Raw genomic sequence first — 13,064 nt, forward strand, 5'->3', positions numbered from 1 at the left:
AAAGAAATGAAAAAATAATTCGTTCTATTTCACTTTTTCATTTTTGTTTTTTCTTTTTAAGTAAAATTATAATAAGGAAAATAATTTTGCATAATAATCGTTTTCTTTTCAAGTAAAAATTTTTAATATTTTTTCTTAAATTTTCTTCAATTTTTGTTTTTTTTTCAATATTAAATAAAACATTTGTGTATTATTTAAAGTTCTTTTTTATTGTTACTTATTTGGTTACAATTCAGCAGAAAACAAGATTAGAGTGTTGTTTGGCTTCATTTTAAATACACAAAATATAAGAAAATTGACTTTTATTATTTTAAAGAAATATTTTAGGTAATTTAAAGAGCAAAAGAACTTTTCTGAAATGCTGCTACAAATTTCTTTACTTACTAAGTATATAATTACGTCACCTTACTTGAAGTAACGGATATCACAATTTAAACCCAAGTGTAGGAATGTAGAATCACGTTTTATGTCTCAGATTTTAAATTGTACAAATACGGTAACAGTATACAGCGACCAGCTTATAAAAGTCTATTGTTCGCTCTTTTCAAGTGCGAAATCCTACAGTCTCCTGACACTCACTTTCTGATGAATTGGAGTAATTTGTAAGGCTCATGTTTCGCGAGTATTTACCTTTTTACGAGTGAGAGCCCTTGGAAATCCTCAAAAAGATGCACTGAGGCCTCCTTACGCCTCTCACAAGATCAGCAATTACCATCACCGTCAAGACATCAATGAGAAGTTTTTTTGGAAAAAGTTAAATACATAAATTCAATTAAATAATTGTGCTTATTTGACCTGAAGATAACATTATACTTATTTGTGCTTTCTTTTAAGTTCGAATGTAATAATGTGAGATACAAATTTCTTTTAGAGGTTTCTAGTCTAGAAATGGAAATATTCGACAGCTTTTGCACAGATTTTTTAAAATCTAATCAAAACTTTTGCGTGTGGTTATTAGCTTGTATCAGTACCTTGTTTCAGATAAATCATTTACATACTAAAGCCTACATGCCTATTCTTGGCTCTTTCTTTTTACGAACACCTTTCAACGGATTACCCTATAATTTTAAGTTATTACTTTAGGGTATTCCTAAATATTTCAAAAGTTGAATAGTCATGAATTTCTAGTAAAAAGGAAAACATAGAACATAGTAAAGAAACAGTCGAGCTTAATAACAATTCTTAATCATGTGAGGAAAAATTTAAAAATGCATGAAATGAAAAAAGAAATACAAATTGGAGCGTTTCTTATTCTCTTCCACATATGATAAAAAAAAAAAAAAATAAAACTGAAAACGGAAAATAAAAAATTTTATTTTGTTATTAATGGCGTGCAGATTTTAAAAGTGGAAAATGGAAAATGGAAAAAAAAATTCCTAGATGATAAAAGAGTAGAGGAAATTTGTCTAAAAATTAAAAAGAAAGCACGGAAATAAATTTTTTTATCTATTTTGAAATTTTAATGTAGAAATGAAAAAAACAAATAAACAAGAATTTAATTATTTTCCATTACTTTATCAACATTTTACATAATAGCCCCATATACAAACATATATGTACATTTGTACGTGTGTAAATAGGTATATCGTTTCATTTGACCTACGGAAACTTAATAATCTAATATAAAAGTTAAACCTCTGCAATGGGACTATGTGGTTTAAAACTTTTCCTTTGAAATTCGAAATGAACTTTTTTATTTGAAACATTAATTATTTTAGAAAAGACCGCAATATAATGTGAGCAAGTATTAAGTTTTTTTTTTTTCTTAAAGTTCATTGTACGAAATTATTGTTTTACGAATTTGCCGTCATGCACATAAGTTTGCACTATATTATATTTGTACACTTTTATTATGTAAATAGTGCGGATATTTTCTTATCAAAATATTTTGAAAATTTGATCTAATCTTTATTCTAGGGATGAAGAGTCTATTATTTTGAATTTAAAATTAGTTTCCATTTCAATAATTTTCAAAATTTGTTAAGATCTAAAATTTTCAGAGTTTTCCCGAATAGCTATTCGAATTTCGGCATCGAAATAGAATTCGAACCATGGCTATTTATAAATTCTTCCTTACTATATAATTCGATTTTCGTTAAACGATTTTGGTATTTGCAGAATTGGAATGATAGTACGAAGGTAGCTGAATACGAAAATCGTTTTACGAAAATAAAATCGCATAGTAAGGCTCTTGAAATCAAAATTGACTTTCTGAAATTTCGTCTAGCTCGTTTTTGTACACTTATTTTTCCAATTTAACTTTTTTTTAAAGCTGCTTTCATAGTGTTATCTTATATACAAGTTGAAATGTTTAAGCCGAACACGTTTATTTTGAAAATTTTTTGTATATTGTTTCGAAAGAAATATGCTGAATTAAATTTTCTCAAATTCGATTTATATAATCAAATTGGCTTAAAAGAAATCTACTTCCAGCTTTGATATAAAAAATTAGAGCACAAATTAAATTAATTAAATTATTAATTTCTAGATATGCTTGCTTCAGTGCATGTTAGAAAAAAGTATATGAAGGTCTGAAAATAGCTAAAATCAACATATTATATAAGAGTTTTTTGCTTAATAACTGTTATATTTATTTTTTCCTATTTGTTATGTTTTAACAAAAATTAAACCTTTTTTAGTTTAAAATTTCTTGTTTTAATTTTCACCACTTTTTAACTTATTAGGATTCCTGACAAATAGCAATACCTTGTTATTACATATAAGTATATAAATTAATTATTTTTATATAAATGGAGTGTTAGTTTAGTGTGTAACTAATATTTTTCCAAAATTGCTGTTTTAAAAATTAATTGATTTGACTTTTTAATTCCTGATTATTTATTTAGATTACGCGTTTTATTACAATTCTTTTTGAGCGATCAAGTTTTATTTTAAGATGCCATTTAATAAAACAAAGTAGCTAAATAAGATGAAATATTCAATTTTCCACGAAATTTGTAATTGAAAGTCATTTGATTATGTTAAAAAAAATAAAGGGAAAATTTTAAATAAAGAAATTGGAAATTCTTAAATTAGAATGGCTATGAGCTTTGAATATAGTTCTGGCTGCAATGATTTATTTCGATTACAAGTTGTTGAGATAAGACTGTCATAATAATTAAAAATGGTAAGAAAAAGTAGAGTAGAATCACAGTTTCAGTAAATCACAAAAATTAGAAGCATTTTGTCTACTTTTTCACTGATTTAAGACTATATTAGTTGCGTTCTATTTCAATTTCCAAATTAGCAGCCAAAAAGTGAGAACAATTACACCAACCCGAACGAATTCGCAGATGATCTATGGAGTTACATAATTGTTTCTGGTAGATGGAAATTTTATTTCGATTTAACAACAGATTGATCGTGTGTTTTGGAAGTTACTTTTGCCATTTAATTACAATATTTAAAATGTTTTTTTTTATTGAATTGACTTACCAAAATCAAGTCACATAACTTTCACACTTAGAAAAGGTGATTGCGCACCTGTTTATATTGAGGGAAATGCTTTACCTACAACATCATCTGTATAATATCTCGGTCTTCACCTTGATGCAAGGCTCGCCTAGTTAAACCATATTAAATGCAAAAAGAAAGAAGGTTCTCTAAAATGGAAATCCTTATGCTGGCTGGTCGGAGGAGGTTCAGTTTTATCGCTAAATAATAAACTTCTTGTATACAATCAGATACTTAAACCAATTTGGGCCTTTGGAATGGAATTGTGGGGCTCTGCTAGCAATTCCAATGTTGAAATTTTACAGAAATATCAAAATAGGGTATTAAGAACAATTGCGAATTCTCCTTGGCTCACTAAAAACACAGAAATACATGAATATCTCAAAATGCCTACTGTAAAATATAAAACAAAATTAGAAAACCATCCCAATCAATTGGCCAAAAAACTGACAGATACAATTCATGTCATATCACGCCTAAAAAAATGGCAAATTCTCAATCTATATAATAGAAGCTAAACTGTGAAGTAAAAATGTAACTTTGTAAAAATTCAAATTGTTATTAAAAATGGTAGACCAATTGGACGCTATCGTTCATGTGATATATTTTAACATTAACATAACATTTAATTATGACTAGAATAAGTCGATTGTAAATAGAAAATATAAAAAAAAAATTATAAACTAGATTTATAAGCTCATTACTATTTTGAACATGTTAATCGGACGCAAGAATTTTAACAAGTGGCAAACCGAAAAATAACGAAAAATTTAAAATTATACTAAAAATGTCAAGGAAAATGTTATTGAAAAAGTTCTGGAACTTAAATATAAACCCGTTTGCTGGTACATAAAGTTAATACCGTCAGCTAATTATGAGTTATAAGACAAACATCAAGTGTTAATCAAAAGAAAATCTCAGTTTTGTATCGTAGTATTCATGTTCTAAATTTATAGTTTATTCTAATTTTCATAAAGCTGTATACTCTGATATAAATAATCTTCCGCAAATAAGGGATTTGCTAATTTCTAAAACATTTTAAAACTAATAAAACTTTAATTGATTGAAAACGCTTATAATTCCAAAACTCATAACTTTTCATAATAAAAATACATCGAAAAAAATACAAAAGTTTTACAATTGATTTAAATCACGTAATATTTTACAAACCCATTTAACAAAAACCTATAAAAAATGCCTTACAACAATATACAGAAAACAAACCGGTTTTAAAATTGCAATGAATAAAATTATTGTTAAATTCTTACAAGCAATAAGAAAAAATAAAATAGGTAAACAAATTTCACTTGTACCAACGATCCTAGCAGCAATTCCAACATTTGAATTCGGAGAGAAAAAAACTGCGGATACAAAAAATATAAAAGAAAAACCAATTACACCTGTTGAATTTACAGGCCTATAAAATGGAGATGAAGATCACGTTTTTCAATTTTTTCTCAAATAACCAATAAAGTGTTTTTACATTATCATTGTTTTTTTTTTGTTGGTATACGATGGTAACATCAATTAATTTAGGAAGTAATCATGTCATTTAAAAATAACTTTATTTTAATTTTTCTCACTCTGAGGTAACACGACATAGGATTTGATATTATTTAATACGAAAAATGCTTTTTGTATTGTATAGAATGTCAAGTATTTTCAGCTGTATGCGTTTGTCTACTGTGTCAGGTCACTTCAAGTCTACTGTGCCACTGTCACTCAACTTCATAAAGGAAGTTTGTCGGCAGTGTTATGCGGCATGCCGTTGCTAAATATTTTACAATACCTAAATTTAACCGCATATCAAAATTCGAATTTGATACGGCAGCCATGCGGCAATATTTAAAATGAAATTCGAATTTGATACGGCAGCCATGCGGCATTTATAGTACACGTAAAAAGATTTTTTGACAATCGCTTGTCGCGAACTACTTTAATTAAGATAAAACGCTATGAACTTGAAAAGAACAAAACAACGTACTGGCAGAAGAATGTGATTTAATAGCTAAGTGTTCGATTTTGTCCAGTTAATTTTGATTTTATTTTTATGTGGTAATTTTTATAATCAACTTGTTATTGACATTAGTGACATTGATAACGTCAACAAAAATTTGCCGGTCGATATTTAGTAACTCGTCACGTCTAACAGAAGATAGTAAGTTTTCTATAAATTATTTGAAGTCAAATTATTTATTTCAAGTCAAAGTCTAATTTTTGATTTGTCAACCAAGAGGCATTACGTTGGAATATTTACGTTTCAAAATTTAATTTCACAAAAGTGTGTTGTATAAATTAAAACAATACTCAAGGTTACTCACACTGACTCGAAAAAACTTGTCCTGGAAGATCTATTGTTTGTTTATCCACCTATATGATGATATCATCATAGGAAATTGACAAATTAACGCTTCTTCTTTGATCACAAAAAAACTGGAAACAAGTTAAAAAAAAATTGTTTATTTTTTTTTATTTTATTACCTACAGTTGCCTGTTTTTTCCTCTTAATTGGCAATAAAAATTTTATTAGAAAGCAAACAAAAACTAAAAAGAAATGAAGAATGTTTAAAGATGAAAATTTGTCCACTAAATGAAAATTAAAACCAATATTTTTTGCAAGGCGTCATAAAAAAATTAATTAGGTAAATTACAATAATAAAAAAATAATGATTATCAAAATTATTGACATTGAAATGAAATAAGGATAAATTATGTATAAGTACTTGGATCAAAGTACCTGACAAGATGAAAGATTGCAAAATGTGTAGAGCTATAAAGAATAACGAAATATTTGATTACTTTCGCAATGACATCACAGAGAAGATTTTACATGTACGTATAACGTATAAATTTAAAATGCCAACAATATTTTCCCATGATTGTCTTAGCACTTCTCAGAAAATTATTGATTCAAAATAATTTTAAAAACAATTAAGAGCCCAAACAAAGAAAACATAAAAAAAGAAGGATAAAAGTATTGGTGAAATTAAGGTTATTGGGTGTAACGAAAAAAACTGCCGCTTCATTTTCAATAATAAAATGATTGTCAGTGTGATGACATTTAAAATTTTTAAACAGGAATGTCAACTTCTTGTTTTTTTTTCTTTTTTAAATCATATTGTTGTGCTATAAACTTTCTTCATATTTTTATAACATATTGATGATAGCAAAACAAGTAATTGTTACTTTCTTAAGTTTATTATAATTAAAGAAGCATTAGACAAAGATACTGTCGTCCTATATTCGCACATAGTTCAGCGTATTTAATTATAAATCGCGTTATGTTCACAATTTACAATATTTATGGTAGCTTTAACAATCTTATTTAAACGTTTAGGAGGCAAATATGTGACATTTAGATATTTTGAAATTTATTCTTGATATTAATTCTTGTGATCCGTCTGAATTTTAAAAATTCTTTACTAGGAAACTAACCCCTTATATTATGTTATTATTTAATAAGTTATTTCCTTTGTTGGAAATTGTTAATTGTTTCAGAGTAAAATGATAAGTGAAATTTAAATAATATTTTTTGTCTTTTACCCAAGAAATATTAAAATTTGTGACTGCTGTTGAACTAGTTTGTCAACTTACGCAATTCTCGTCCAGATTCTGAATTTGTGAAAAATATTTTGTTCCTATTATATTCGGTATTATTGTATAGTTTGTATTATTAGTTGTAAACCGTTATTAGAAGCCTTTGTTGCGACTATTCTACTGTGCTGCGAAAATATCTAAAAGCAGGGATATCTGATCTATAATCGCAATATAAACAAATTATATGACGTATAAAATTTCTATTTTCATACTTTTTCTCATTAAATTCGAATTCTAAAACTTAGATTCAAATATAGGCAGAATGTCTAAAACTAATAAATTTTTATAAATAATCTCTTCAAAGACATAAGTATATACATAAGATAATTAGTAAACTAATACATTAACTTCTTAAAACAAGATATTCAATTAACGCACTCATATTTAATTGACAAGAATCAGTTTATAATTATATTGAATATGCATTGAAATTATAAATAAAATTATAGAGGAAAAAATTTTCAAAATAAAAATTAATTAAATTTAGTAGCATAAATTAATTGCAGAGATTTCAATTAATTGAATAATTGAATATTTTAGATAGACATGAGAATCTAATGGTTACCATTCGATAAGAGTAAATAACTATCTAATACCAGTTTAAGCCATCGGTAATCATAATTAAACTTAAATTATTACTTAATTATTATTAAAAAAATATTATAATTATAGATAAAATCAAGTTCATTTAAAAATACACAAATAATTTCTAATAATAATTTTCTTTAATAAAACTTATCCGAAGGTAAAACTTTAATTTAAAACAAGTAAAAACGTTTCAGTCGGTATAAACTCATTGAATTACACCCTACACCTTTCATTGTTTTATAGAAATTACTAGAACCTGTGAAACTATTCTGTAGAATGTAATGGGAGACACCCTTACAAAATTTGTTGCTAATATCTATATTAGTTTTTGAAATATTTAAAATAACTTCTTTGAGTTATAATGCAGCTACCCGGACTCGTTGTCCGAATTGTTCCAATTACAAGAGCAGTCGTTTGGAGTGAAAGTTTGGAGTCGATTGCATTATTCGCTTTTGACTTGTCGTGCGATTGGACTGACGGCCAGACGAACTGGTCTAAATAAAGAATATATTTACACGTCCATACCGGAGATGATTCCTTCAAGTGGTTACAAACTCCATACCAAAGTTAATATACCCTTCACGAAGGTGCAGGGTATAATTATTTTAATTAATATAGTTAAAGTAATAATTATACAAGTTATTTATTAATTATATAAATGGAATAAGTAATATTAAATTAAAAATATTAGACGATAATTATTAGTTAAAAATAAATAACAATCCTGTAACAAGTAAAAATACTGTTATTAGTTATGTAAATACTAATAATCAGCTACTTTCATTTGTAATAGATATTTCAAATGGTAAGAGGGCGCTATCAAAATGGTCAATCAAGAGTTAATTGCGAGGGTTAAAGTAGTTAACTTTCTGTATTTATAGAAATTTGGAAAAGTTTCCTGTTTCGGAAATATACTATCAAAAATTCAGATTTTATAAATTTCGATAGGTGACAACTTACGAGAAGATGGAGTTGAAAAAAATTTTCTTTACCACATAAACTACTTATCAGTATCTTAAAGTTGTAAAATTTCAGACTCCAGCAATTCCTTCTAGAGGAGTCTGAAATGTTACTATCGTTTAAATTTTAAAGGGAAAACAATATCGAAAATCTTTATAATTTTTTTTACAACAAATAGTCCAAAAATGGAATATTTTTAGGTTATAAAAAGGTTATAGCTTTTAGAGGGAGCCTCCCTCCTTCTGAAAGGTAAACATTTTCTTTTACGGAAATAAGTTCCTAGTCTAGATTTATGTATAAAATTTTAGTTATCTACCTTAAAAAGTGCAGAAATATTTTAAGAATAGCCACTGACGGACGGACAGGCAGAGAGAATAAGCGCATTTTTTCAGTTTTTTTTTCTTTTTTGGAAAAGTGCTAACAATTGATCCAGCATCTTTAAAACTTTTCCCAGCACCAGCATCTTTAAAACTTTTCAGTATCCACCAGCATCTTTAAAACTTTTAGTACATGCAACTAGTTTTTATCTTACTAAATTATTTTTATCAAATTGTAATTTGATTTTTAACAAAACTCTGAATTTCTGCCTCATGTGCATAGTGTTGCAAAATTCTTAGTTTCTTTAAAAAATTCTTGTTAATCTCGATTGAAATTAAATAATAACTAAAATGGCTACTAGACATAATTTTTTAATTCAAATTATTGTGAAGTCTAAGTATTTGCATTAAAAGAACTTTATTTCAATTGAATTATCATTTTGATTCTAATTGAGGTACGCATATTTGTAAATTTTTTCCATAATTTAAAAGCATAATTTCCATAATTTAAAAATCTAATTAATTATAATTAATATTCAAGTTGGTTTTGTTACTTATACATTAATACATACATACATACAAATTGTAATAATTATCTATTTTTTTTTTCTTTCAGAAGTAAATACTACCAACATTCATCAATCAAATGAAGAAAAAATTAAAGCAGATGAGTCTGAGAACTCAGAAAAGTAAGTACTTAATATTTAATTTATAATTCCTACATTATGTACTTGTATATTATTCTTAGATATACACACAAATTATATTGTAATGATTACCTTTAAGCTCTTATATATTTGAAGAGTTTCCAACAATCTTATTTAATTTCATATTCGTTAACTGTTGTTATAGCATAGATTTTTAATATTTAATAACTTTCCTAGTTACATTCATAACTTATAATTCTAAGATAATTATATTATATATGTATTTTATTATCTTTAATTTAATATTATTATAAAATAATTCTTGCAGAAAAAAGAATAGTTTTTTTTTTAATGTTGGGATAAAAATATTTCTAATAAGAAGGCTCGTGGTTATTAAAAACTATAAAACAAAGAATAAAAAACAACATTCATTAAAATATTAATGATGGTTAGGATTTTCTTTTTAATTTTAGTATGTAATTAAGTACCGGGTGATTTTTTATTATTTGAATTATTTGGAGACAAGAACTATAAAAATAAAATCGTATAATTTTTAAAAGAAATTTGTGCGGGCCTCATTTTTTTCGAAGAATCGTTGAGAAATTTGAGATATTGCGTCTTATGACAAATATTGCATTCCGAAACTCTAATCTCTAAGTATTAGTAAGCAAATGACTGTCAAATACCCGTTTGTTCCTGGCGTAATATTATACCGTAATGTAGCAAATTCATTATTTGCAGGGGAGCGGAATTCATTTGGAATTCTGAGGGACTCTTAGAATACGATTTGGACAATATTTGTAAAATTTTCGAGTGTTTTATAAACTCCAACTTAAACAGGTTAATCTATAATTGTGTATCAAGTTTTAGTGAAATTGCAAATCGTCAGATAGCGGGACAAAGTAATATTTCTTAATTTTAACTTTGTTTTCTAAGATTTTAAGTCTCGAAAGTAATAATTCATTAAAAGATGATTAATGAAAAAAAAACACTCTGTATTTTGGCTCTAAATCTTCAATACAACAAATGATTATCGGGAGTTTGTTCAAACATATATGTGAATGTGTTGACATGAACCTGCATAATATATTTTATGATTCATAATTTTTCTTTCTAAATTAGTTACTAAGTTGGTACATTAAGCTTTTTCTTTATTAAATACATACAATCATAAACGTATTTAATATACTCTTAATAATTAATAGAAAATCTTGACAGATGCGAGACGATGTTTGCTTCAAAAATGTCTGTTTAACAATATTTATGTCTATAATTTTAATACTTGTATTTGCTATTCTATTTTCTGTTTTAACATTATTAATTAAGATTTTAATTGGCATGAGGTAATAAGTTTTATTTGAATTGCTTACTTGTTCTTCAGGTTAAAAATTTTCTTTGTTTAATGAAATTTGAATTAAAACGGAAAATTCTTTGAATATTTTAATTACAAAAGAAAATTTTACTGTTTATATAAAATGGGTGACCCAAATATTAAAAATAATTTTACAACTACTTGAATTTTAAATAATTGAATGGAAAAAATGTATTTAGAGCAAATTGTGGGTAATTTAAAATTTTCCACTTCGTTATACACTCAAGTGTACTGCCGTGTACAATAGCAGTGCAAGGCTCATTACCAAAAATTAGAAATTTTAACATGGTCTTATGTACAATACCGTTTAAAAAGTTGAAGCACAGTATATACCTTTAAAAAGATTTAGAAAACCTCTTAAACTTTTGTTCAGTGGAATGTTTAAAAGCTGGAGCCATAACATCTCCAGTCATAGGAAAGGGTCTTAAACTATTTCTTAGCTCTTATAATTCTTTTCTTTTATGAAATTATTTTATGATAGTAAATTAAATTACAATAAGGTTTTTGAATTTTGATCTTTCGCTCTCTAAGCTCTTCCAATCATAAGACTTGTTTAAAAACAAAAATACAAAGATGTTCTTTTTTGTTTCTTTACTGATTTTTAACTTAAGAGGTTAGATTGTCAGATTCATGTTAGAATTTGAATGTCAATCTAACAAAAATATTGTTGCAGATATCAACATAATTTACGAGATGCACTGCAATGCATAACATTGGTTAGCATGTATGTGCACTCTCGTATGTAAGCATAAATCAAATCCCTTAAAAGAACTATATATTGTAAGCTAAAAATGTTGCATTACAAATAAAAATTATGGGGAAGAGGGTAAAATTCTGCTTTATCTGTAAAAGATTTCCGTATAATGCAATTGAAATTATTCGTGTATTTTAAAGAAACTTTTAAATTTTTTCCGAATTGTCTTAAATTTCTTCCATTCGCTAGTTTACTGTAAAATTTAACAATAAAACTCAATTAATACTTCTAAATTTATGAAATATCAATGAAATACTCATTTTAAATTGAATTTTCAAAAATTCTAATAAATTCATATGTGTGACTTGTGCCTTGTCAAGAGTCAATATGAAATTAAGAAATTCTCATAGTTTATTGAGCCTTCTTGAGCTGCCCATATTTCACACTTAGTTTTTGAAAATGCCAATTGATTCCCTTTTTTTTTGTTTCGCTAAATTTTCAAGTATTAAACAAAAAATTTAAAAAAAAATATGAAGAAAAAATCATATACAAAAAAACTATATGATTTGCGCATGTGTTAAAAGAACTGAACCGTTTACAAACCATTTTTTTTTTTTTGCTTCTCCTCGTTACTAATTAACCTTACTGTTCAGAATGTGAATAAGTTAATAATTATAATGGTCAATAAACTTTAATTTAAATTTTATATTTACGTTTTTTTTGCTCTATTCTGGACTTTGAAGGAAAAAAAATTCACATAATTTACGTTAATTTATGTACCTAAATTTAAATTACGACTTCAAGAGTTTCTATCTTGGTTCTATCACAAAATGTCGGATGAATTAGTGGAGAAAGAAGAAATGAAAGAGTGGCGAAACTAGAATATTTTAATGAAGAACTTATAGTTTAAGTGTGCTCAAGAATATAGGTGAAAAAAATTATTGTTCTTTGTTTTTAATTGTTTATTCATTAAAAAATTGTTTGTTTGCGATTTTCGCGAGGTTATGTTTGCTAGAATTTATTTAAGTAAAAATAGAGAATTTATTGTTCTTAATAAGTGCTGCAAATGCTTTGAGGAAAAGAACAACAATGTAATATTAAAGAACATATTTAGCTTTACCGAATGAGGATATATTTCTTTTAATAAGATTGAGCAGTAAGATTTTACTAAAACATTCATATTTAATAAGGTAATTTTCAATAGTGTTCCACTCTAAAGGTGTTAATTAACGTTCCATTTAAGAAGCATTTAAGAAGCAAGAATGAAACCTTGCGTATGTGTATAAGAAAATCATGTTACATTGGAACAAATATAAACTTAAATACAGTGGAACTTCTATATCTCGAACTCTGTACTTGTTCGGAAATAGAAGTTCGGAAATGCTGTTGCCTATAAATAGATGAAAATTGAAGGAAACAATAACAATTTCATGTTT

General features: G+C 26.3%; 1 protein-coding gene across 1 annotated transcript in view; it reads left to right on the forward strand.

The window, feature by feature from the left end:
* LOC129609673 (putative uncharacterized protein DDB_G0277255) overlaps positions 1-13,064 on the forward strand; it is a 235,850-nt gene that overhangs the window by 86,797 nt on the left and 135,989 nt on the right. Inside the window, exon 2 of the mRNA XM_055521764.1 lies at positions 9,532-9,604. Coding sequence (XP_055377739.1) covers positions 9,532-9,604 — 73 coding nt within the window. The remainder of the gene's footprint in view (positions 1-9,531; positions 9,605-13,064) is intronic.

Source organism: Condylostylus longicornis, unplaced genomic scaffold (assembly GCF_029603195.1).
Source record: "Condylostylus longicornis isolate FDR11 unplaced genomic scaffold, ASM2960319v2 ptg000040l, whole genome shotgun sequence".
Classification (NCBI taxonomy): Eukaryota; Metazoa; Arthropoda; class Insecta; order Diptera; family Dolichopodidae; genus Condylostylus; species Condylostylus longicornis.